Here is a 26,630-nt window from a genome sequence, read left to right as displayed (position 1 = left end):
AGCAATAAAAGACTTTAAAATAATTTTAAAATAACCTCAATCTTTATAATAATAGTTTTAAAAACATTAAAATCTTTATTTGCTGTTAAATAGAGTATCATATAGCATCACCGACCATAATGTTGATTGCAAACTTAAACACATTCGTTATAGATAACAATAGTTTTGACAGCATTAAAAAGCTTTATAATAGTTTTAGAATCATCAAAATATTTATAATAATAGTTTTAAAAAGCATTAAAGTCTTTATTTGTTGTTAAAAGGAATATCATTTAACAACACCGACTGCAATGTTGATTGCAAAATTAAAGTCAGTTTGACCATCGATAATTAATAGTTTTGAAAGCATTAAAAGCTTCATAATAGTTTTAGAGGCACCAAAAGCTTTATGTATGTTGTGAAATATGAATAAAATTAATATCATTTAGCAAAACCGGCTATAAAATGTTGATTGCAAAATGAAACGCAATCGCCATCGATGCTAATAATTTTGAAAGCATTAAGAGCTTTTGAAAGCAATAAAAGCTTCATAATAGTTGTAGAGGCACTAGAAGCTTTATATATGTTGTGAAATATGAAAATTATGAATAATATTCAGCAAAACCGACTATATAATGTTGAAAATTGCAAATGAATTGCAATAATTTTGAAAGTATTAAGAGCTTTTGAAAGCAATAAAAGCTTCATAACAGTTTTAGAGGCACTAGAAGCTTTATATATGTTGTGAAATATGAAAATTATGAATAATATTCAGCAAAACCGACTATATAATGTTGAAAATTGCAAATGAATTGCAAGAAATCCTTATATCTACAAAACGGAGCTGAATTCTCGATAACGCGCGCAACCCGTCGGAATTCGAGTGACATTAATACCCTCCATTATCTCGAATTACTCCACATTTTACCGATTTACGAAGAATTTTGAAGTGATTTCCAGGAGGACGACATAAAACGGGATAAACTCCATGAATATATAATACGTAAGCTTGATTTAATTGTGACTCTTCGTAGGAGTAGCAGAGCCTATAGGCCTATCGTCGTATCTGTCAGAATTATATATAACATTTTAGTTTAGGCCTAATTTATGTTATATTCATCTGTCGTGTCGTTATTTATGATTATAAAGGCAGTTTTTACAGTTTTTATACCGTTTATGCAGCTGTAGGCCTAATTTACATTGCTCTATAGGCTAAATTCCCTAACTGGTACTTGACGTCTTTCGTAGGATAGGCCTAGGATGTGGTCCTATATAGAATAGGCCGAGGCTATAGTAGCCTGCCGGGGGTTATTATAGACCTATTCTAATCCATAATTAAGTAGAATTATATCATATTAAGGTCAAGGTAGTACATTATTTTATGCCTAAATGTTTGTAGGCCTATGTTGGACTAGGCCTAGGGTAGACCTGTCGGTTATATATCCCCCGATGGACAGTCTAGCAGCATTCTATCAGGCTAATCTATAATTAAATAGAAAGATTTCATGTTAAGGCACATTGTTTTATGCCTAAGTGTAAATAGGCCTATGTAGGCCTATTGGCTATAAATTTCAGTGGACCATCAAGTTCTGTACCTAGGCCTATAGGCTAGGCTAAGTTAGGACAGTCAGTTATAGGCTATGTTAGGCTGTGTAGGCTACGATAGAAGGTGTTCGGGATAGAACTAGCCCAAGCAAGGGCTCCGCGTTGGGTATCAGCCTACTTTGGAAATTAAGCTTCTCAATATTGTTTTGCTTATCAAGAACTTGCCGTTTATTTTTTGCCAGTCGACTGTCATTAACCTGTAATTAACCTCGGAACTGATCATATATGTTTTCGCCATCGCGAACGCGCAGCGTTATGGGGGAGCTTTTGGTGAAAAGTGGCGTTTCCTTCACCTGTGGGTCTAGGGGGGTAGGTTAGGCTAGGTTAGGGTACGTTGGGTTAGAATGGTTCTTCTAATAATAGATTATCTTAGGCTGTTCTCGAATATGTGGCTCCCTGATGACTTTTGTATTCGTGGAACCACTCCGTACATTCCGCGCGGAGCTATTACTCAGAAACACCTAGTCTAGGGTAAAGGATGTTCTAGAATTAGGCCATGGCTTTCATTATCTAACCTAGGCCTAACCTGCTGTGGGCTAGTGGAAGCACCCTTTCTTAATGGGGGCTTTTTCCCTGGGCTACTTAACCCCCGATACTAAACCTGTTCAGTTGAGTACTAGGTGCAATTCCTGAAACTTTTTAAGCATTAGCCTAGTCTAAATAGGCCTAGGCAAATGATCGCACGTGCTGCTTCTGTGGGTTGCTGCCTGCTTAAAAGCATATCAGAGGCGTTGGTCTACTTCAACTAGGGATGCGTGCCAGCTTAATGAATCCTAGGGCACCTAACCCTGATGTGGCGAAAGGGGCTTCCCCCCTTTTTGTTGTGCAAAAACTAACATTGATATTTTTTTCGCTCAGTCACCGGAAAGGTAAATATAAGTGTGTAGTCACCCTAAAGATAAATATAACTGTGTGTGTGTGTGTGTATGTGAACAGTACATGTTATTTTTCCACTAATGTTGTGTTTTAGAAACCCTGAGAATCTTAGTAATGTCTCATACTGTATCCCTAAATATCAGAGTTTTATGAAATTCTTGGAAAAGTTCTGGAAATTGTATTTGTTTACTTGTTTTCATATTTCAATTTGCTGTTTCAGTTGCTATGAATTTAGGAATCAGTACATTAATTTGATGTATCAGCAAACAATGGATTTTTTTATGGGAACCATTGTTGCTTTTAACAATATGCAAACATGATACAGTGATTTGTTATGACACAAGTCATTTTAATAATATGAAAACATGCATAAAATGAAAAGCTGGGTCATTGTAAACTTATTTTGTCATTATATATATATAGAAGAATATATAAAAAGCAGTCCCTCATTGTTTTCTGTTTTTCAGGTTCACAGAGAAAATTCAACAGCATGTCACCACGAAAGAAGACAAAAAGAAAGCTCGCGCACGTTGAAGACGAGAGCGAGGACCTCTTTGGCAGTCCAAAGAAGTCGCAGAAGTCTCAGAAGTCACCGGCAAGGAAGAGCAAGAAGAAAGGTGATGTAGAAGATGAATCGCTTTTTTGTGAGCTGGTGACCAAGGCAGGATATGTGCTGAAGGATGGGGATCAGGCAAATTTGTTAAGTGAGTGATTCATATTTTACATTTATACTTTAAGAGTAAATTAGAAATAGTCTGTCTTCATTTCAGAGTATTAAAGCACACTTGTAAAGACCATCGGTCTTTACAAATGGGAATGTTATTCCCATATGCAGAGACCTCAGGTTTGTTTATTAGGAAAAATACAAATTATTTTTAAAAATGTGTAATTTTTGGCCATCTTTTTGCATCTTGCTGCCAGACTAAATATAGAATAGCCTGTGTTAATGGCAAAGTTGCTGTTATTTATCACTTTGCTATTAGATATTATCACCATTATTATTGTATGAAATTCCCTCATCTGACAGCAGTGCATATTAAATCAGTTTTGTTAGGTATGAATAACTTTTGTTACAAAAGAACAAAGATTTTTGCAATGGCTCTGTTGAAAAACAGTTTGTAAATTAGGCTTGGCAGATTTGTAGAAATTTAGCCGTTGTTTTTAACTGTAATATTTGAAATGAGGAGCATGATTATGAAATGCACTGTATCAAACATATTACTTAGGTGACAGCGTAAGGACCGGACCGTATGGAGGAAAATTTTGGCAGTAAAAGGTTCGGACTTGTGACGGCACGCTCCCTTTAGGTGCTCTTATGGGCAGCAGAGTATCGCAGGATGCTTAGGATAATCCCTCATGTGTTAATGCCTCTAGTATGAGTTTTTGTGTTAAAAGATGTATGATGGTGATAAAACCAGAGTGCTTAGTGAGAGTAAAACCTCAAGAATCTTCTTTTAGAACCTTGTACCTTGTTTCAAACCATCTTTCTGCATATCTTTGTAAACACTTCCTTTGAGCAACTGTAGCATGTTTGCCTTTAGAAACTGAGTCATATTCTGAAATACTGCATTTTAAAGATGTGGATTATAATGTGCAGTACATTTTATCTTTTAACATTAAGTATGCTTATGTTTAAGGCTGATAAACCCAAGATGCATTGAGCCATATTTAAACAGAGGCTTATCTTGTCCATTCACTGTCAGCTGTTTAGTTTCATTGTCTAAGTACAGTATAGTGTTATTAAAATTTATGTTGCTTGGTAAGTTAGGAATCTTTAATCCAAGCTTTTAAAAATTTTAGACACATCTTTCTCTGCCACAGAATGCGATTTAGCCATTTTCAAAAAGAAACTTCAGTGGAGCCTGAAATCACATCGCTTTTACAAGATGCCTGAGATTGTCGAGGTATTTATCAAGGACTTGGAAAACCACCTTGAAGACCCACTGAGGCTTAAATGGGCCCTATTGTACACTCAGGTATTGTAAAGCATTTTTGTCGGTTTTGTTATTGATACGGATTTAAGCATTTCAGTCGCTCACATGCCTGATTATGTTTGTTAGTTGTCATAACATACAGCTTGTTCAATAAAGAGATTTCTCGATTACCATAGTCTTCATAGAGTTTGTGGTTTATAAATATCTTGAAAATTGCAGACTGAAGCTGGCTGTGAGAGTGCGAGAGGAGGACAGCAGGATTCCCTAATTCGATTATGTCTGAACATAGAAGAACTCCAGCCTGCTCTCATCAAACTTCTGACGGAAAAATTTTTTGAAGTTGCCTATGATGATCAGTAAGTGGTACAGTAGTTTTCTCTTGTTGTCGTTACTGGAATTTAATTTTAATTCGAGCGCAGTACCCATTGTTTGATGAAGTGCTTTCGTATGTGTAAGGTTTTGTTTGTTCATAAAATCAAAAGCTGTTGAAATGAACAGTAAAGGTTTTCAGTGGAAGACATATCCAAAAGCATATCACTGTGGCTATTGAAAATTCACCTGTCTTAACATAATTCCCATCAGTTTACCTATGCTTAATCTTGCAGTCACCACCTTCAACATACTCCATAGAATGAGGAAGAATTCTCTCCCCCTGGGCAGCCATACTTCTAGGACACATAGTGCCTCAGGGGGTTAGGCCATTCCCCTGTGTGTTTGTCAGCAGAACATACTCACTGTATTTAGTATTGTTCTTAGCTTCCGCTCAAAGAGAGATTCATTACTCTCATTTTTTAACAAGCTTGTGAAATTAGTTTTCTCACTTTCTAAAGTAAAAGTGAGAAAGAGTAGTGGTGGAATCTAAATAAGTAGTAAAAGCTTAGTTTGGTTCATTACTCTCATTTTTCAAAAAGCTTTTGAAATTAATTTTCTCACTTTCTAAAGCAAAAACTGAGAAAGAGTGAGTAGTGGTGGAAGTAAAAGGCTTGGTTTGGTTAAATTTTTCGATCATTTGGAGTGATGGTAGGACGGTGAAAAGAGTGAATAACTTGGAAGCATTGAGAGGAAGGTCCAGAAAGCTCTGTATTGATAAAGTTAAAAAGAAATAATAGAAGTGAATAGCTTTAGTATCCAGTAAGCAAGGTGAATATTACAGTGTATGATGCTTTGCTGTGTAGGTTTACGTAGTTGCTAATGCTGTAAAAGTTGTATGCATTTGGAATTCATCCTTGATTTTGGAATTAAAGGATGAATGTGGTCTGCTCCTGTTTTGGGGCTACCATTTATTAAGGGAGACACCATTCATTGTTATGTTGGGCATATGTGCACAGTGAATGCATATGAAGAAACACTTTTAATTTAGAGGTCTAGTTAAACTAGTTAATAATGGTAATTATAAAAGATTAACAGTGATAGTAAAGGGAAGAATTTGCTGATGTTTGCATGCCTACCAATTCAGATTTTCTATGGTATTTAAAGTTTATATAAGCAAAAATGCTGAGTCTTGAGATAAGTATCATCTTGTTGTTTCTCCTGAAGGAAGAACAGTGTTGTTTTGTGTATTTATTGATGGGCAGTGAATTATTCAAAGGCAAATATGGAAGCAGTCTTACAGTGGTTAAAAAAACTTTTGAGTATTTGGTTTCTTGCTTTCTCTTTTCTTGCTATCAGAAATGCTAACTAGAAAAGTTAGTGTAGAGATTTGCAAGAAGTTGATTTTGTCCTTAAAGGTATTATCCCACTGCATTGTTGTCTATAACCAAAGTTTTTAGCAGATATTGTTGGATATTATTTTTTGTAAGGTTAGTATTGAAAACAGTTTGATGTACATAATACATACCAACATTATCCACTCTGTTCATTTCAGAAATAGTAATTCTGTGGACATTCCTTGCTTAATCCTGGCAAACCTCAAATGGTTAGATTATGTCATAGATCCAGAGGTCCTCACTACAAAAGTAATCGAATTACTTGAGGGTTCACCACTCAAGGTAAGGAAGTCTTTCATTTAATTGATTTTCCCTCAGTTAAATCCTGGTGCTAACTCCATAATAAGAAATTCTGATGTAGAAATGTTAATGACTGTGGGTTAGATGGGAAAAGCTCAAAATGAATGGTTAAAAGTTGGAAAGCAAAAATTGACACTGTCAAGGGAATTTAGTGTTGCTTATAGTTTGCTGCCCATAGTTCTTGTAGGGTGTAATGATACTAATAATGAACTGAAAATGGTAAAGAACTCCTGTCAGGGATGATATTGTAATCCTATTAGAGAGTGCTCACAAAATTCTTATTGTCTTTTATAGTACAGTATTTTACTCTTGAAACAATAATCTTCACTCCAGTTGGTAGCATCTTACAACAGGCGTTTTGTGGCATAGTGTAGAAGGTACTCTTCTAAAAGTTCTTTGCAGCCTCCCTTTGGCCCTAGCTGCAGTGCTTTCTTAATTTTACTTCTTTTCTTCCCAGCCACCCTACTTTAACTTTACCTTGCTCCAATTTTCAAATCTCAATTTGGGCAAGTACTTCGGCAAGTCCTTTCACAGTGTAGAAGTTTGGCATAGTAGTGTTGTTTAAGTGGTAAATAATAATAATAATAATGAACACTATAGACATTTCAATATATTTTACTAACCTAAGATTAGGAGGCCCTCTTGTTAACTTTGGATGATTGGATTGCTATGAAGTTCACCAAAGGACTTACAGTTTTATATGCATATTTGCAACAAATTTTAATAAGATAAAGTTAAGGTAATTGTAATCTTGATTAGTTTTAATGTGTGCCACATAATTCATTTTGGTCCCTGCTATTTTATGTAATAATATAAAAATTAACCTTTTGTAAATTTCCCTGATATAGGTTTTTATCCCTTTTGTTGTTATAGATACAGCGGGAAGTGATTACATTTGTTCCACATATTGTTGATGATGCCAACCACCCAAAGATTGCAACAGTTCTTTGGTAAGTAGATTGAACTACTTTTGTACCTGATGTTATCTGGTCAAGGCTCAAAAGGTGTAATGTTGATCGGCCTATATGTAAAACCTAGTATAACTTCACAAAATCGCCATATGTTTTTCATTAGAGCACATAAATAAATAGCATTGGAAGGGACATGGATATTGAAAAAGCTAATGCACATCTATTTTTTTTATTTGTCATTAGTGTCATTTTTTTTTTTGAACTGTCCAACAAATCCAGTAGATTTGATTGCTAATAAATTTTTTGCCCTTCCCATCTACGTTAGTTCTGATACTCAAAATATGTTTGAGAGATTTATTTCTACACTTAGAAACAGTATTTTTATATCAGTTTGCCTGTGTAGCTGAGGTCTTGCAGGGTAAGTACCATATGCCTAGGGTAATCATCATTTTTAGGATTGTTGTACCGTAAGAAATTTACATCATCATGTACAAAGTATTTAGATTTAGTTTTTTATGCGATTGTCCTCTGCTAAAAAAAATATAACTTCTGTGGCAACTTGATTTTCACCATGCTCAGGTAAGATAAGCCTACTGAGAATATTCCCTACCTTTTCACAGTTTTACAGAAACCCCGGAGTAGTGCAGTATTCATGGCCATTTCACGCATTCCTCGTTATCCTATCGTGCTCCCACCTGCTGTGGTTCCTACCTTACCTCTGGTCCCTTTTTTGCTGTCCTCTTTTGTGCATCGTCCAGTCCCAGCATCTTGCAGTTCTGCTATTTTGATCTCTCAGGATTCATTTGACCTCAGAGATTCCACTGCTAAGTGGCCTCTGGTCCCTGTATGGCCAAAGAGTATTCTCAAGCCTGATTATGAGTGTTTATTATCCCCTGAGCACCATCATTGTTGTAAAGTTGTGACATGTCCCTGAAAAGGTTTCTTCTTAACCCCTGAGGCATGCCAGCAGTTTGTGGCCGCTTGGTTCCTGTATGGCCAAAGAGTATTCTCAGCCTGATTATGAGTTTTCGTTATCCCCTGAGCCCACCTCACTGTTGTCAAGTTGTGACGAGCCCCTGAAAAGGTTTCTTTTTACCCCCTGAACCCCCTGGGACATGCCAGCAGTTTGTGGCCTTGTTTTCCCTCTAGGAGTCACTCTCTTCTTCCTCTAGTCACCATTCAGGTTCTACTTGTCCCATGAGTTCTCCTTGCTCTTCTGCTAGTGCCTTGCATGTTGCTTGTAAGCATTCTTGGCAGTCTCCCAGAGGAATTTGTCTCTCCCCTCACTTGAAATTTGCTGCCCAACCTGCTGTGACAGGTTTGTCCAATTGTTCCTCACGTTCCATTACCCTTGGTCCTGCATGGTGTGCCCCTCCCTTATGTTGTCTGGGTTCTTGACCTCTAAGAGGGGCAGATTTGATTCCTCCCAAGACTGTGTTGTTGGTTGAGGATTTGGATGAAGAAACAGCTGAAGATCTGTATGTCCTACAAGATGAAATGTCATACATTGAGATCCTTAATTAGGTCTATGATTTTTTCAGCATCAGTTACCCTGGTAAGTCTCTGTAAGCCCCCAGTTGCTGTTCTGTGTTATGATGAGGAAGCTTCTTGCTTTTTTTAAGACACGTTGATCTCAAATTAGCTAAGTCTTTGGATTGCATCTGCAATGATATGATGCAAATTGCAAGCCATTACTCCAGTTGAAGTTGATACAAGCCCATGAACTCTGAACATCTGCTTCTCGTAGATCAGTGACTAGCTTAGTTTTATTGCATCCAGGAATGGTCTTCTCAGGGTCATCTCCCTTCACTGGCCAAGGGGTCCATTACCAGAGATGCTCCAGCTTTCTTCAGATTGCATTTTGTCAAATGGTCTCTTTCTAAGATGAACACCACCAAGCCTTTTGCAAGATTTTCTTATTTCTAAACTTCCAAAATTGGGACCTCATTACCACAAGTTTGTTCTCTTGGTTGTAAGTTAGAGCTGCAAGCATGATATACAGTATGTATTGCCTGGCTGTTTCCCTAACCAAATTTTTCTCGTTTTGTCATTTTTGCTTCATGACTAAATTTTGATTTCAGTTGGATGGGAATTATGCTAAAATTGTCATGTTGCTGATTGCAACAATTATTTTCCTTCTAGTGCTCTTAGGTTGCTTAGTAGTTGAAATTTGGGCCAATAAACAGTACATACTATTATCAGTAAGATTATACAGTGAACCCCCTGTATTCGCGGGGATGTGTAATGGTGATTATGTACAGTATACTGTATATGATATAATTACAACAAATCTACACACTTTCACTGATATGCCTTTAGGAAAAGAATTAGTTTCATGTTAAGAGTTTTTAAATGTAAACCTTGACATTGGATATGAGTCCAGACTTACAAAATAATTTCAATAACATATTTGGTAAAGAAAAAGGTACATATGTATAAACTATCACTGAGTTATCAAGGGCTGTGCTCTTAACCTCTTCGCAGATTTTTAAGTGTTTTCTTTTTATTGTTTGGCCAAGGACTAGGAAATAAAACCAAACTTGACTCTTATTGCAATACTTGCTGTTGTTAGTAAATCTTGCTTGCTTGGTGTTAAATAAAATCCATGAATTACTAGCATTTATGAACTGTAACTATTGCACTGTACAATATAGATAAGTCACTTTGGTACTTTGAAATACAAACAAATGAATTGTCAGATGATTTGTCCTTGTAATAGTTTTTAATATGGTCACTATCATAGCCTCTGTGCATTCCCATTTTTGGAGAAGTAAAGTGGCCTCGTTCTGGTGAGAGCTTTCTTGATCGTCCCAGTGCCTTCTGTTACCAGTGCCTTTGTACTGAAATGGGTCACCTGCAAATAAAAAGTTTCATTATTACTAAGATCTCCATGGAAGAAAAGATTCTCTCTCTCTCTCTCTCTCTCTCTCTCTCTCTCTCTCTCTCTCTCTCTCTCTCTCTCTCTCTCTCTCTCTCTCTCAGTGTGTATGTTGACAGTCTTATATCATCGTCCCAATAGCTAACTTACCTCTGCTTGTGTGGGTGACAGTTTAGCTTCATCTAAATCTGGTATCCTTGATAAATGTCACGTGATGGGATGATGAACTTAGCAGTAACAAATTAAGGCAGATGAAACCTACAGTAAGTTTATAACATTTACGAAGAACACTACACTGAATTCATTTGATCTTCGAGTTGAACACACTTCTCTGGTTCATCGATGTTTGATGAACACCTTCCATTATCAAGTTCTCTCGTATAGAGAATGCAATTTAATACTAACAGTGAGATCTGCTCAGTTTGACTGTTCAACTTTCAGTTAACACCAGATTACTAGTCATGGATATGAATTCCTTAAATATTGTTACCGGAATGTTTAGCAATTTTAATTCAAAAATATTTAAAAAATTATAATTTTGCATACTGTGTAATGTACAAAAATTTTAAAAATTATAATTTGACATACTGTGTAGTGTATAAAATAAATTTTTGAGGCGAGCCCTATGAAATTGATAATTTCAACTTACAGATCTGGTTTAATAGTTTAATACGATAGTTTATATGCTTTTGCAAAAGCTGAAAAGTGCTATGTGATTTTCACTGATTTCCTGTGTAACTCTTGAAGGTTTTCACTAAAAGAATTAGTATTGCAATAATAAAATGCTAGATTAACGTTTATTGTGTTCGAAATCGTTTACAATATTTTTTGTGTGGAGATGTTAACAGGGAACGGTTAATAATGATTGGGTATACAGTATTAGGCTTGTAGGCCATTGACACACGTTAAACAGAGCTGAAACAGTTTAGGGACTATGTTCTTAATGATACAATTAACATGACATGTGGGACAGGTAGTGACTGTCGTCAGAAAATAAAGGGAAAGTAAATGAAATACGAAAACCAAAATAGGTTGTTTAGACTGTAAATATTCATGGATATTATGCACTTTATATACACAGTGTAATACTGAGTACCTGTACAAATATCGCCCCCAGTTACTGTATTATTTGTAGATTTATATATTAGGTATTGGTAGGTTCATTATTATTCAAACTGGGGTAGGTGCAGAGTTCAAGGTACTTAGATTCTGAAGGAAACTTACTTTCATGCACGCAGATAGGAATTGCCACGCCTGGGATTCTTCTGCCGGTTTCATAAGCACTACCAAAATATTGTTACCGGGACACGGATGGAGAAGGGACGTAATGTCAACCGACAGGCGTTTTCTCACAATCTGAAAATAGTAGAGTGTTTAAAGCCATTTGTCCTGTTAAATATATTTTAATGGTGTTCTTAATCTCTTTTATGGTATTTTTTCAGCAAGGACATAGCAAGAACTGATATTAAAAATGAGTTTTATTGTTAAAGAAATGTTGTAAAGTAATTTGATGCTTTGATATACAGTACTTAATGATCTCATCACTATGATGATTAATCAGTGATGTCATCACGAAGTGGGAAGATAAGTAAACGTATGTGTACAGTTGTTAGATTTCTTCTGATTCAATGTACATTACTGTACTGTACTTCACATTTCTGTCTTACGTTAAACCAGCGTGCAAGCTGCATTGCAGACCCCAAACTCCTCTCGTCCTTAATGCCCTCCCGATTCCCTCGAGTGGAAGATTGGATAATAATGACAAGAGCGCATCGCACAATCACCTTATGAAGGTCGTCCGATGTATCAGAAGTGTATTCGCTGTCGTCGTCGTTGTCATCGTCGAGCAGAGTCGTTATCTCCTCCGACTGATCCATGTTGATCGAGAGGATAGTGTTGGTATTTGGTTTCTCCCTGTTATCCTTCTCGTTGCTGCCCTTTCTGTCCTTATCTTGCAGTTTTGTGGGATAGTTATCAATGCATGTAGAGCGCGTTTTGCCGTTCTGCTTGGCGTTTGAGTGCTTGTGACTTGTGGTGGTGTATGCGTTTGTGTCCTTTTCAGGGAAGCCTTTTATGATTCGTCTGGGCTTTGGCAACGTGTTTGCGTTAAATACCTTTTCTGAGATTCTGGCACTGGAAAATAGTCTTTCAGCAACTCGGGCAATCCCTTGAGTGGTGTTTGAGAGCATTGTTTCGTTCACTATAGTCACATTGTGCGTGTTATTGGATAATAAGTCTTTGTTAAATCTTGTCCCCTCTTGAGAATTATTAAGGCTTTCGTTTGTCAAGTTTTTCTCTGAAAGGAAATTGAAAGCTTGATTGGCAGTGTTGAATTAGTGAAGCATTTGTCATACTTATTTTAACTTTTAAGGTCAACAGCATTCTTATGCTATATTACTTTAGGACATAAAGGAATGTAATACCTAAAACCTTTGAGGTGCTTTTTTATTAATATTTTATCTATGTTCTTGAATTAAGTTTAATGGATTTTTGAAGAATTATCAATTATTAAACCAGAAATGACATTGGCACTGTTCAATATGAAATTAAGGATCCCTTTTAACAGTTTGTACTGAGAAACATTACTGTTTAGTATCCAAGGTTAGGAGTTTCTTTCTTTAGAATGGTTAAAAAGATGACATTTGAAAACCTTAATACTGATGAGATATTGACTGTTATGAAACCCATGAGAGGTTCCTATTTGAAGAATGAATCTAAGAAAGTGGTGGAAAAGTATGTGATTCGGAAACCTGAAGTGAAGAAGGGTCAGTGAGTACATTACATACATTAGAGGCTCTAGATTTTTCAAGATTTGCATTGCCACACCATAGAGGTTTGGTTTTAGATATTCTTGTGTAAAAATATGGGTGTACATGCAGGTATCAGAAGTGTTTTATCAATAAATAGCACTTACCTTGATCTGTATTTGAAGGTGAAAGGTTGCTGTCGATGATTCTCTCGAGAAGAATGTTTGGGGGCACAGGGGCTTTGGCTTTCGATACTTTTTCAATCCCATTGATGATCAGATGACACTTGTGAATCTCAGACCAGTCTTTTAGGTAGAATGCAAGGTACGTCCCCATCTGTAAGAGAAGACCTCGCTGGTCATTACTTTCACTGTTCTGTGAGACGAATTCGCATAAAATTTGCGTTTAACTTCTATTGCAGATTCAGACTTATCGAAGGGGATTTTCCATGAGTGTTTTTCATGTCATGATGCATATCATACCTGGATTGTTGTTTGAATAGTTGGGATATCACATGGCGTGTGGGCATGGGACGCGTGACCTCGCACTTTGACTATCCTTGGGGCTGGTAGCCTTACAGTTGTGTAGCAGGATACAACCTTTGAAAAGAAATGTTGTTACATTTTTGTAGAGGGCAGAAATTGAAGTTTATGATAAGAACCTTCTCATGCATTCATTTCTTGTCTGGGTAGCTTTTCCTTGGTGAGATGTTGATTTGACTAGCTTGCTTTAGTGAAGATGATCACAGTGGAAAACAGTAATTCTCCAGGATAAGAAATTAAGGGACATGAAATATGATACATAAATACATAGCAATTTATAAGCATTTATGAGCATGCAGTGCAAGTACTTTACCAGTGACTAATGAGAAAGAGAGAGAGAATATTTTTTGTAAATTTATGTTGAATATAACTGTGGGCTAGTGATGATAGAAATGATATTGCCAATGTGAAGTTAATCTTACGTTATTGCAGACAGTTTTATTGTATAAAAACAAGTTTTCCAGCAGAGTAAACAACTCACTTAACAAACAGATTTTAGTAGTATTCATTTGGAATGTTACACTATATCACATTCCTTTTCTTAGTAAACAAATTTTAGGAAAAATGTAAATTAGTAAACAAATTTTAGGAAAAATGTAAGTTGCACAGAAATGCTGAATCATACAACTAGATATTTTTTAGAGTGACTTGTCAATCTAATAATGAATAGTAAAGCAGATAAGCAGAGTTTAGACACAGAAATATGACCATGATAATAATATGTGAAGGCAGTTGCCTGGTTGTTGTAAAAGTTAAAAAAAAAAAAAAAAAAAAAAAAAGAATAAAACCTCTCGGCTTTTCTTTTGGGGTTTACTGTAATTTTTCAGTTTTCATTTCATTCATAACGGAAAATTTAATTCGACTATTCTTCACCACCCAACATAGTTTTCAGTAGATATTCCTTTTCTAGTCAGAGTGTTGGGTGTTTATAAAGGCAGGAAAATATTTGTAACAGAAGTGCAAAGGTGAAGTTAATCCCCCTGACAAGATCTCACTTGATCAGTTTTCATAATTAGCTCAGGAGTCAGATACTGAGAAGTACAGTACAGTCGACCCCCTTTATTAGTGGGGGATACATACCGCTATCCCCCCTGTGAATAGCTAAAATCCGAGAATTCTTAAAACCTCTGAAAACGCTCATAACTGCCAATTTTAATAGTTCAAAACAACAAAAAACCCTCTAAAAATGTTTATACCTGAATATTTTAATAGTTTCATCACAAAAAGTGCATTTAGTCACGAAAATTATATGAAAATACAGTACAGTAATATGTGAATATTTCTCTATGAAAAATACCGCGAATACGCAAATTTTCCACGAAGTATATATCCCACAGAGAAACTCTTTAATCCGGAACCACAAATAGGCAGGGGTCCACTGTGGTTTTATTTAAGTTTTCTAGCCTGACAAGTCAGTTTGCGTTAGGTTTAGAACTCAACACAGAAAAATATAGAACTTACCTGGGGTCTATGATGGTTGTAATAACATCCCAAGGTACGCGAGAGGGACTCGAATACACACAGGGATTTTAGATAAGGCGCATTCAAGCACACCACTCGCATGCTTATTGGCATCACTTCCAGGTGCTCCATTATTGTTTATTCAATAAATTTCAGTCACAAACAAATTCGAGTGATTACAGGTAATTTTCAAGGTGAGCACCGACTTTATAAGTAATTGTCTAGATGACCACTCTTGCTTTTGTACATTTTACATTATCAGTAATTTTCTAATCTTAACATACGGGCTAGTAAATTCATTTTCCATCTTTCTTTTCAACTTTTTGATTGGTTTCTGCTTCTTTCTTATATGGTGATGCCTGTAGTATGTTGTGGGAGCTGCAAATAAGAGAAAGAATTATTATCTTTCAATTGTGGGGTATTATTATAACTAGACTGTACTGTATATATTTATACTGTATTTATTTTGTTCCTATGTCAGTTTTGCAATTGCAGAATATTTCAGGAATAATTCACTGCATGCGGATAGCAAATATAGCATAACCTCAAATTTTTACCGGATATAAACAAACAGGAAAGAAAGAGAGCAGATCGTTCCGATTTTTTAAAGAAAGAGCCTCAGTGAAGTTTGAAGGAAATATGGTACCAAGAGAGAAGTAGGTTGCAATATCTCAAATGGTTCTGTGTATTGTTGATATGAATAATGCATGTGAGCGACTGGGTATGTCATGTTGCCCAACTTCAAATCAAGGCACCATTGTTTGACCAGGCCACAGAAGCTGTCTGCATAAATTTTTATGGCAACTACGAGTATTTTGGCTTTGCGTTTGAGTGGTCGTGAGAACGTCCGCTGACTTTTTTTATTGGATATCTGTCAGGAGAAGGACATGTACGAATTGAATGTTCATTTCAAACTAATCATGTAATTGAATGCCTTGTCATCACGAGAAAACAACCTGTTTTCCTGAAATCATAAACCTATTGATTTTTGAAGGAGTAGGACATGTACGAGTTGAATGTTCATTTCAGACTAATCATTTAATTGAATGCCTTGTCATCAGAAGAAAACAACCTGTTTTCCTGAAATCATAAACCTATCCATTTTTGAGAAGGTTGTTTTTTCCTTATTTGCAGTTATTTTACAGTTGGTTGTGAATCCCATATTGGGGAGGGTGGCTGGGCATTCACATTTACTTTTGTTGGGCATTACCACTTAGCACTTCTTGTATGGCACACTGTAAGTGGTACCAGAGGTTCTTTGCAGGGGCCTTTCAGCTCCAGGTACCTTGTTATCACCCTTTTACTTTTCGTCTGTTCCCATTGGCCCTTTTTCACCAAGCTGTCCAACTACTGTACTTCATTTTGCACCTATTTTCACTTCTTATTCAAAAGTGTCTCATGTGAGCTTGAACAAATAATAATAATAATGATAATGGTAATGTCAGTGGTAAAAAAATGTTTTTTGCTATTTGTTGGGTGGGATTAATAAGAAAATAAAAAAGTATTTAGGTAATGTTATTAAGTCACAAGAGTGATGTTATAAAGTCCAACTTATTTCCTTATATTTCATTTTTTTTGTACATATTTTAGTAGGAGGGGAACCTGTCAGTTTTTGGAGCGATTTGTCAGTGTCAGAGTATTTTGTTCATATACAGCAGAAGGGAACAGTGTATTACAGGGTTGTATTGTATATGAATCTATAAATAGGTCCAATATTTATTCAGATTTCATCTGAGAACCAACAGAGTAGAGGGTTGAAACAAGAGACATTGGAAAACCTAGTTCAGGTTCATAGGCTTGGATCTGGTTTGCCTTTCTCTCTCTCTCTCTCTCTCTCTCTCTCTCTCTCTCTCTCTCTCTCTCTCTCTCTCTCACACACATACACACACAGTAGGTTCACAGAAAGAACGGCAGTCTCTTGCTCGCATTTTGAACTAAATGCCCAAGGGAAGATGAGGTTTGACGTGCTTTATATGGTCACTTGAGAATTGTGAGTTGAATACTAATCAGCAAATACATTGAGGAATAATAACAGAAACACATTAACTGTTGCAGAATTGTTCAAAGTTGGAGTTATTCACAGCCAGTTACTAGAAATATGAACATAACATTAAATGTTGAACTGCAGGTTTGCAGTGTACAGTACATTACAGTACAGTACACATAATCCATTAACACAGTAACAATTAGTACCAGAAGTTTCATATGTATGTATATGATCCTGCCAAGGATTCTGTGCTTGAGCTGAGATAAATAAGAAAAGAATACTAGAGAGATGTCTAGAAAATGACATTCAGTAGAATAAGTGTAGAGCAAATAGCTTTGAGAAATGATGTTGAATAAGCAGTCAAATGCCTATGTAAATTGCTTATGCTAAATTGCAATGTTGAATATCAAAATTTTAAAGGAAGAATTGAAAATACTTTTATGCTGCTTATTATTTCATCCTCTCTTTTGATATCAAACAGAGAATTTGAATATACCCAACAACTGTCTTCCCTTGTATTTCATTTTAGCTAATTTCCATACATTATTCAAGTGGAAGGGTGATCCAGAGTTGTTTCACATATTGTGAAGTATCACCCCAGTGGTGCAATAATTGTTTCTGAGCTTTTGCAACTCCAAATATACCTTTACTCATGTTTTATATGGAGGTAAATTTACATTCCTTTATTTTTTTTTATTTTTTATTTTGTATTATCTGTTAGGATCAGTTAACGTAACTGATGGGTCTCCCCCCCCCCTCCCTGAGTTTGTCATCATCCTGTGGGGTGTGTTTACAAACCTAACAGCTTTAGAATTGTAATAATGAAGGCATGACATTGGTGTAAATGTTGACAAGAAACACAAGGCATGAAGACATGTAAACCGCATTGGAGGGCATAAAATAAATGGTGTGAAGAGCTGCGTGTAAATATTTGGGCGAGGTTATTTCAGACTCCGGTAAACTCCATGGGATGTTTCACAGAATTGAGGTTTCATAGAACTGAAGATGTTAGATTGGCGTGAAGGATATTTGGAGAGTTTGTGGTAAGGGAACAGTGGGAATGATAACAAAAGTTGTATATTTGAGTGTAGTTGATCCAGGTTTTATTTTTTTATGTAGGTTATTATTATTATTATTATTATTATTATTATTATTATTATTATTATTATTATTTATATTTGAGTATTGAGTATAGTCGATCCAGGTTTTATTTTTTTATGTGGGTTAGTATTATTATTATTATTATTATTATTATTATTATTATTATTATTATTATTATTATTATTATTATTATTATTATTCAGAGGGTGAGCCATATTCATATGGAACAACCCCACCAAAGGGGCCGCTGACTTGAAATCCAAGCTTCCAAAGAATATTAAGGTGTTCATTGGTTCACAGAAAGCAAAGTTGTATTTGTGAAAGAGGTTACGAAATGTAATTATTATAGAGCAAAATGCTCTCTCTCTCTCTCTCTCTCTCTCTCTCTCTCTCTCTCTCTCTCTCTCTCTCTCTCTCTCTCTCTCTCTCTAAAAACTAACTTTTCATGCTTTCACCAGATATATGACAGAAAATGCCAAGTAACTTTCTCTCTCTCTCTCTCTCTCTCTCTGTCATTTGGCAGGGAGAAGCTCATGCCCTTGACGCAAATAAAGACGTAGAGAAAGGTAAAATTAAAAGATGATAGTAATTAAGAGGGGTGACAGAATATTAATGGTCCCAGGAAGTGGCTCAAAGATGTGGAAGATATATTAAAAGAGCAGGAAGAGAGAGAGAGAGAGAGAGAGAGAGAGAGAGAGAGAGAGAGAGAGATGACGTGAAGATAGGTGGAAGATGTAGATTATTTTGGGAGGTGGCGTTAGGGACATATACATATATATATATATATATATATATATATATATATATATATATATATATATATATATATATATATATATATGTATGTATACACACAATCATTCCTTTTACAGTACCTCCTTTGATATTCTCTTTCTTCCATCTAACTTTCCACCTTCTCCTAACAACTGATTCATGGTGCAACTGCAAGATTTTCCTCGTGTTACACCTGTCAAACCTTTTACTCTCAATTTCCGTTTCAGCTGAATGACCCCATAGGTCCCAATGCTTGGCCTTTGGCCTAAGTTCTGTAATCAATTCAATTCAAACCGTTTTACGAGAAACAACCCTTTACATTTCGACGTAATGGGAATTTTGTGCAATGTCATTAGAAGGTAACTGATACAAATTGCTGACGTGTAATCTCCGTGTGCTCTTAAGAACATTATACCATCGCTAAGTTGATATAATATGGTAAATAATCACAAGGGTTTCTCTGTTATCACAAATGTTATCTTGGTTTTATCTCGTCATAGATGGAAATTTACAGCTTAGTCACTGATTGTCGTGACGAGTTTTAATTTGATGTTTATTTTTTTGCTCGGCTTGTTAAGGGCGATATAGTTGATTGTTTACTCATATTGATGGAAAGAAGAATGTTTATATTTTTTTAGTTATAGTTTTCATTTAATAAATATATATATATATATTATATATATATATATATATATATATATATATATATATATATATATATATATATATATATATATATATGACAGGTTCAGAGACTGTCTTGACTGTAATCCGTAGCTATTGTAGCTTGTAGAATGCTTTGTTTTTATACGTCGTGTACCTTTAGAAGCCTGGCAACAGATGTACTGAGAAAATGTCTGCTTAATTTGAGAAAATATTTGTTTATGTTTTCTTACTGCCAACGTAATTTGAGTCAATATTTATATTTATCTTTTCTTGCTGTGAACGGAATTTGAGTATTATTCCCCTTCTCTCTCTCTCTCTCTCTCTCTCTCTCTCTCTCTCTCTCTCTCTCTCTCTCTCTCTCTCTCTCTACTTTTGTTATTCATGCTTTTGTCAGACGTGTAACTTAGAAAATGCCAATCCCTAACTCACTCTCTCTCTCTCTAACTCATTTTTCTTGCTTTTACCAGACACGTAACTTGGAAAATGCCCATCCGTAACTCTCTCTCTCTCTCTCTCTCTCTCTCTCTCTCTCTCTCTCTCTCTCTCTCTCTCTCTCTCTCTCGCTGTCTCTCATAGTAGAAAATTAAATAGAAACAAATCCTTTTTTTAATCACAGTCTGATAGTCGCACACGGCGCTGACATTGAAACCCCTGACCTTGTCATCAATGTAGGGCGCCTATATTTTTCCAGCCCCTTTCGTTCCTTTTACTGTACCTCCGTCCATATTCTCTTTCTTCCATCTTACTTTCCTCAACCCTCGCCTAACAGCTGTCTCATAGTGAAGCTGCGAGATTTTCCTCCTGGTACACCTTTCAGACCTTGTGCTGTCAGTGTCTATTTCAGCGCTGAATGACCTCGTAGGCCCCAGCGCTTGTTGTTGGCCTTTGGCCTAAATTCTGTTTTCATATATATACATACATACACACACACACACACACACACACACATATATATATATATATATATATATATATATATATATATATTTTTAGAATACCAAGTACTTATTCTCTTCCTTTATTCACATTCTTTTAGCCATTTCTTGCTTGCTTGCTTGCTTGCAAGTGCTTGCGCTCTGGTGTCACCACACGCACTTTAGTAGTCGCCTCCTGTGTGCAACTAATTGCATTATTATCTCATTGATGCTGAGCAGACGCGCAGCTGCGCCAATTCTAAAAAGTTGAAGTTTTACCAAAACAGGACATTTTAAACTGAGTGTGTCTCTTTGTTCTTACGTCTGTGTCTGTCCGTCCGTCTTGCTGTGCGGTTGGAGGGACATTTTCGTCGTGTGTTCGTTGGCGTTGGGGGAGGTATAATGTAGTTGTTGTTCTGTATTTGTGTAATGTTGTTCTTTCTCTCTCTCTCTTTACGGAGAATTTTGGATATCACATTTTTCGGGATATCAGGAACAAAACTGGATTCATTACTAAGGAAGTCTATGTATTTGTGAAGTAATGTACCTCTCTCTCTCTCTCTCTCTCTCTCTCTCTCTCTCTCTCTCTCTCTCTCTCTCTCTCTCTCTCTCTCTCTCTCTGTGGATATCACATTTTTTAAAAACATCAAAAACAAAACTTGAATTCGTTACTAAGGAAATCAGATTGGCAGTATTTTAAAACTTGAGAATAACATACTAATATACGTTTATAGGCCTATACAATGCATAGACTTCCTCAATAATGAAACAATGTTTTTTTGTGATGTTTAAAATAGATTGGCAGTATTTTAAAACTTGAGAATAGGCCTACTAACATACATGTTTTTAAGCCTATACAATGAATAGACTTCCTCAATAATGAAACATTTTTTTTTTTTTGTGATGTAAAAAAAAAAAAAAAAAATAGCACATCCAGAATTATTCGTAAACGAAGCGTTCTCCGTTTGAAAGGCATATGTGAATGACCTCTTAGGCCTCAGCGCCTGACCTATTGGCCTAAACCCTATTCTATCATTATTATTAAAATGCATGTTTTACAATGACGAAAAGCTAGGAATAAACAAAAGGACAGATTATTAAAATTCCTGATATTTCCGAGTCGGATACTTTGCAGAGGTTTTAACTGATATCCACTATATATAAGTTTGTTTTCGCCTATAATAATACATTTATGAGCAATGGGCGACGCTTAGAAGTCCCTCTCTGCATCTACAAATTAAAAACTATTTCATTGTAGGAAACGGAAGACATTTGAATACCCGATTAGGGGAACACAGAAAAATTATAACTTGAAATGACCAGAGCCGCTTAGTTGCAGGAAAATCATCTAAGGGCCTTTCAAAGTACTGTACTGAAACAATAAATCGATGTATCGAATTGAAAATTAGGATATTAGTTTAAAAAGTAAAGGTTGAGGATCATATTCAGAAGTGTTATAAAAAAAATAAGTGGTTTAATGAACACGCATAAAGTCAGCGTGCTTTTGACCCAAAGTCCCTACTGTATAAGGATAATAAAATGATAGTAGGGAAAAACAAAAACAATGGGATTATAAAATATTTATCCTTTTGAGAACACGATGTATGGTCAGCTCCATCGTCATTATCATGATTATATATGGGTCCCTTACTTAACACGGTGCCTTTCGCTTTCCATGGCAGAATAAGGATATAGGCTTAAATAGCTTCGTATACCCGTATGGGATCGACATTGCCTTTTAACAAATCATCACTTAACGTCCCTTCTTACTGACGTAGGGTTGACCATGGCGTTTCACGACTGTTGGAATCGAATATATAAATGTAGGCCAAAGGCTAAGCCTAGGACCTATGAGGTCATTCAGCGCTAAAAAGGAAATTGAGAGTAAAAAGCTTTTTAAGGTTTGGCGGGAGGAAAAACCTCGCAGTTGGCACAATGGTTTCATTTACATTTGATTTACGCCCAGTTCCCTTTTCATTGTCACGAGATGGTGGAAAGGAAGATGGAAGAAAGAGAATGTAGTTGGAGGTACAGTAAAAAGAAATGAAAGGGTTTGCAGCTAAGGGTCGAAGGGACGCTTCAGAGAACCTAAAGTGAATCCTAACACAATGAACCGCGCGAGGTGCACTGACGGGATTGAAAGATTGATATGATCTCTATATATCTTTTTCTCAGTGTTCCCATCTTTCGCTAGTTATATAACTTAAGGTTTGTATTTGTATTAATCCATATCTTATCAATTACTATGTCAGTACTTTTAACTCTCCATTGCCTGAATATTGCCTCTTGTACGCGCGTAATTTTAATCCTTAACCGTCCGCCCACTGCGCTTGCGTACTACGAATCTTCCTTGACATTTATCGTTTTCCTTGATGAAAGTGTCTCCTGTCGAATGCCTTTATATATTTGTTCCGATTTAGAGTCGTCTGGTATTAGATAAACATCCAAATAGATAAAAGCAAATGAAATAAATCGAAATAAACCCGTAGAAACCATCCCCTATTGTAAATTATGCAACGTGGCCATTCTCATCGTCATATGATAATGTTCACTGAGTGTGCGCAATTGGATATGACCACTCTCTTTAACCACGGATCATGCTCTCTCCCTCCCTCTCATCACGCCTGTCCCTCTACCCCTTCCTCCTCCCTCTCCCTCCCCCTCCGGGAGAACAACTGCAGCAACACCACCAACAACAATGAACCTGTTGGATTGACTGGCGCCATCGCTCGGACTAGATAGACCTGGTTTCCCGCCAATTTTTCGTATTTCAAGTTTTCCTTCTTTTTATTTTTTTGATCTTGAGAATAAATTAGTTCTGATTGTTTTCGATGTTTGTCCGTTTAAATATTTCGGGATAGTAGAAATTTCCCGTTTCGTTCATTATATCGTTACTAAAACGTCTTTGTTTTGCAGACGTGACATTCATTATTATTAGCTTGGCATAATGCTTGCGAGCTATTACAATTGCCGTTTGGAAGTTTTTAAAATTGGCAAGTTTCATTTAATGTCATGATAATTTCATTTCATATTATGTTATATACTTTCATTTCATATATTATGCCCCGTAGGTGGGGAGAGCACATGAGGTGCACTGTAGGCATTACTTGAAGGTTCTTTGCAGCGTCCCGTCGGCCCCTAGTTGCAACCCCTTTCGTTCCTTTTACTGTACCTCCTTTCATATTCTCTCCCTTCCTTCCTACTTTCCACCTTCTGACAATTGATTCATAGTGTAACTGCTTTGAGGTTTTTTTCCTCCTGTTACACCTTTCAAACGTTTTACTGTCAATTTCCGTTTCAGCGCTGAATGACCTCATTGGTCCCAGTGCTTGGCTTTTGGCCTAAATTCTATATTCAGTTCAGTTCGTTATAGTTTATGTTTAAGAATCTTCTCCTTTAGTTCATTTTCATAACATTCCATGATGTTTTGTGTTTATAGTGGCGTAGGCTTCACCCGCATTACGTATCGCATCTACTTGTGTGTTAGTATTTGTTAAATCAGCCGTTATCGTCTACCGGAGATTAAGCCATAAAAGAGAGAGAGAGAGATGAAGTGGACTTGAGTGATATTTTTCTTCATTGTGGGGGAGTTATTTTTCTGTTGTTGGGAGCTTTTCTCTTATGGGAAAATTTTTCCTGTTGTGGGAGAGAGTTTTGTCTGTTGATTGAAGAGTTATTGCTGTTGTGGGGAGTTTTTCTGGTGTGGGTAAAGTTTTTCCTGTTTTATGGGGAGTTTTTTTCTCGGGAATTTTTTCTGGTGTGGTGCTATGTTTTTCTATTGTGAGAGTTTTTTCTGTTGTGGGAAGTTTTTTGTGTTGAAAATTTTTCTCCTGTTGTGGAGAGAGATTTTTTGTTTTGGGAGAGTTTTTTCTGTTACGGGAGAGTTATTTCTGTGGTGGGGAGACTTTTTCCTGTTGTGGGGAGAGTTTTTTTTTTATGCGGAAATTTATATGTTGTGGGGAGTTTTTCTGTTATGGGGGAGAGATTTCTGTCTCGAGGAAAGTTTTTTATGATGTGGGGAAAGTTTTTCATTTTGTGGGGAGACTGTTGTCTTTATAAGTAACAATCGTAAGGACCTCACTACTGGTTCTGTAATAGGTTTAAGATTACAAGGAACAACTGTAGCTAATTCCATTGTGATATCCTAATTCCACTGGGACATTGATGACAAAGTGTGTATGTATATATATATATATATATATATATATATATATATATATATATATATATATATATATATATATAGCTGATAAACTGTGGATTAAAAATATTCACTCGGTGTATTTCAAATTCCTTTAGCGTCTGTGGATTAAAAATATTCACTCAATGTATTTCAGATTCCTTTAGCGTCAGTCGTGAGACACTTCTTTTGGAGACGAATTAAGGTTAGATTAATTTTGGTGGCCATGTCGTCGAGTGGTCTCGATACACGTCTCGCCAGCACAGAGAATCGGAGTCTGTGTATTATGGTAAATTTGTTTCGCGTTTGAAACGCGTTCTGTTGTAGACCTCTGTTTTCCTTCGTGGTCTCGGCTGTGAGTTTAGTAAGTGGTAGTTACAGTCAGCTGGTAGCCTAAGCCCAAGCTAATTGATGAGAACATATATATATATATATATACACACACATATATATATATATATATATATATATATATATATATATATACAGGGTATATATACTGGATATATTTACATATATACAGTATATATATAAATTATATATATATATATATATATATATATATATATATATATATATATATAGAGAGAGAGAGAGAGAGAGAGAGAGAGAGAGAGAGAGAGCGAGAGAGAGAGAGAGAGAGAGCGAGAGAGAGAGAGAGCTCTAGGACGCACTAATAGAAAGAATAACTAGTTAAGCTTACATCTAGAACCTTGACCAGCAAACAGTAAACTGATCCCTCGTGTCATTCAATAAGATTCATCGTCATGTGTTGCTGAAATCGATATGGGCACTAGTTTCGTGCATTTGCAATGCAGGCCAATAAACGACTACTTCGCTTTTAACTCCGAAAGTCCGACGGGGCTGGCAACTGGCTGGTGCTTTATGTAGCCCTAGACCAGACCTGAACATTAATAGAAGAAGAGATTGCAAAGGAATGTCGAAAGAATTCTCATTTACAGAAAAGAAAGAAAAAACTTACGAGATTCTCGACTCGCCATAATGGCGTTTTTGGGTAATCCGAACGAGCGCATGAATAATGTCGTGGGATTTTGCTTTAATGACGTGACGTAACGTTTAGAAAGCCGAGTGAGTAATGTCCTGTGGAAAGTCGGGGGCATAAGTTACCACCTCGTAAGACACCAACATCGAGGTTGTGACTAATCTTGGTTTTACTCTAGGAAAAAAAAGTCTCATCGAGATTCTCCCTAGGATCGCTGAATGCTGTTTATCGTTATATGTACCGTTAGAATTCCCAGTACATTGAACTTCTTATATGTGGTCTTGGTCCCTGGGTAGTTACGTAAGCCTGAGAAGAGGTTTGTGTTCTTAAGGGAATGTTTTTTAGTTATGTTAAGGATGTCTTTCAGAAATACGGTTGGAAACGAAAAAAAAATTTAGTAAATTCGCTTACTAAATATAGGTATCAAAGGCTAGTTGTATAGAAATCATTTTGAATCAATCTGTGTAAAGAAAAAAAAAAGTTCTGTGACTTATTTTCTTTGAAGGCTTAAATATCGAAACTCACGTTTATTGCAAAAAAAAAAAATAATAATAAATCTTTTATCAAATCTACCTGAGAATCACAACAACGTACCCATTGTCACGCAATTATCATCGTCCCTTTCACCATGTTCAATAAGACGACCATTCACAGTCGCACGCAATGCAAGGGGGAATCAAAAAAAAAAAAAAAAAACCTAACTGTTCAGGAGGAAGAGAGAAAGAAAAGGCGTGTGACAACAAATCAAGAAGACGATTTTAGTTACGTCAGAACTCCTCTGGCGTCGTGTGGCGTACTGTCTCTTAATTGCAGCAGCTTTCCCGCGTTCTCGTAGGTGGCTGGAGAGTGATAGGCAAACAATGTAGGAGCATCTCCTCTCCTCTGTACTAGTGTCACGTCTCACAACACCAACGGCACTGAGCGAGGGGCCCGCCGCCACCAAGCCACCATCACCAGAGCCCCGACTCTTTCTGCTTCATCTTAGGCCACTTGATGCTGATGAATAAACTCATTGTGGCAGCCGGGCCACTCACCGTGCGTAAAGGATGGGCGTATCTGGCCAGGC

The 26,630-nt window shown here is 36.3% G+C and overlaps 2 protein-coding genes across 6 annotated transcripts in view; one reads left to right on the top strand and one right to left on the bottom strand.

The window, feature by feature from the left end:
* The window catches only part of LOC136840741 (Fanconi anemia group D2 protein), a 123,944-nt gene that overhangs the window by 75,086 nt on the left and 22,228 nt on the right, over positions 1-26,630 (top strand). For 2 of the 4 annotated variants that reach the window (XR_010853723.1, XM_067107565.1), the window contains exons 2-6: positions 2,928-3,164; positions 4,282-4,436; positions 4,614-4,750; positions 6,259-6,382; positions 7,274-7,350. Coding sequence is in view for 2 of the 4 variants with exons in the window: in XM_067107565.1 (XP_066963666.1) it covers positions 2,928-3,164; positions 4,282-4,436; positions 4,614-4,750; positions 6,259-6,382; positions 7,274-7,350 (730 nt within the window). In the remaining 2 variants the exon portion in view is untranslated. Of the gene's footprint in view, positions 1-806; positions 983-2,927; positions 3,165-4,281; positions 4,437-4,613; positions 4,751-6,258; positions 6,383-7,273; positions 7,351-26,630 lie in introns of those variants that run through there. The other 2 variants (XR_010853724.1, XM_067107566.1) reach the window with 2 other exon arrangements.
* Positions 9,920-26,584, bottom strand: LOC136840742 (uncharacterized). Of its 2 annotated transcripts, none has more exons than XM_067107567.1 (7): positions 26,331-26,584; positions 14,940-15,317; positions 13,419-13,535; positions 13,104-13,272; positions 11,974-12,485; positions 11,414-11,545; positions 9,920-10,165 (listed from the first exon to the last, which is right to left on the bottom strand). In XM_067107567.1, the coding sequence occupies exons 2-7, from the start codon at positions 15,069-15,071 to the stop codon at positions 10,049-10,051; spliced, it is 1,179 nt and encodes a 392-aa protein (XP_066963668.1). In that variant the 5' UTR covers positions 15,072-15,317; positions 26,331-26,584; the 3' UTR covers positions 9,920-10,048. The 2 variants fall into 2 exon arrangements, with proteins under 2 accessions (XP_066963668.1, XP_066963669.1); XM_067107568.1 differs by lacking the exon at positions 26,331-26,584 and adding an exon at positions 15,497-15,658.

Source organism: Macrobrachium rosenbergii, chromosome 8 (genome assembly GCF_040412425.1).
Source record: "Macrobrachium rosenbergii isolate ZJJX-2024 chromosome 8, ASM4041242v1, whole genome shotgun sequence".
Taxonomy (NCBI): domain Eukaryota; kingdom Metazoa; phylum Arthropoda; class Malacostraca; order Decapoda; family Palaemonidae; genus Macrobrachium; species Macrobrachium rosenbergii.
The sequence above is the reverse complement of the archived record's forward strand: the minus strand, read 5'-3'. Positions and strand labels throughout refer to the sequence as shown.

Excerpts from the sequence above, each read along its gene's own strand:
- LOC136840742 (XM_067107567.1), bottom strand. The coding sequence starts at position 15,071 with ATGGAGCACCTGGAAGTGATGCCAATAAGCATGCGAGTGGTGTGCTTG. Across the intron at positions 13,536-14,939 it reads ACAACCATCATAGACCCCAG|GTTGTATCCTGCTACACAAC; the intron begins GTAAGTTCTATA and ends TTCTTTTCAAAG. Across the intron at positions 12,486-13,103 it reads ACCTTCAAATACAGATCAAG|AGAAAAACTTGACAAACGAA; the intron begins GTAAGTGCTATT and ends ATTTCCTTTCAG.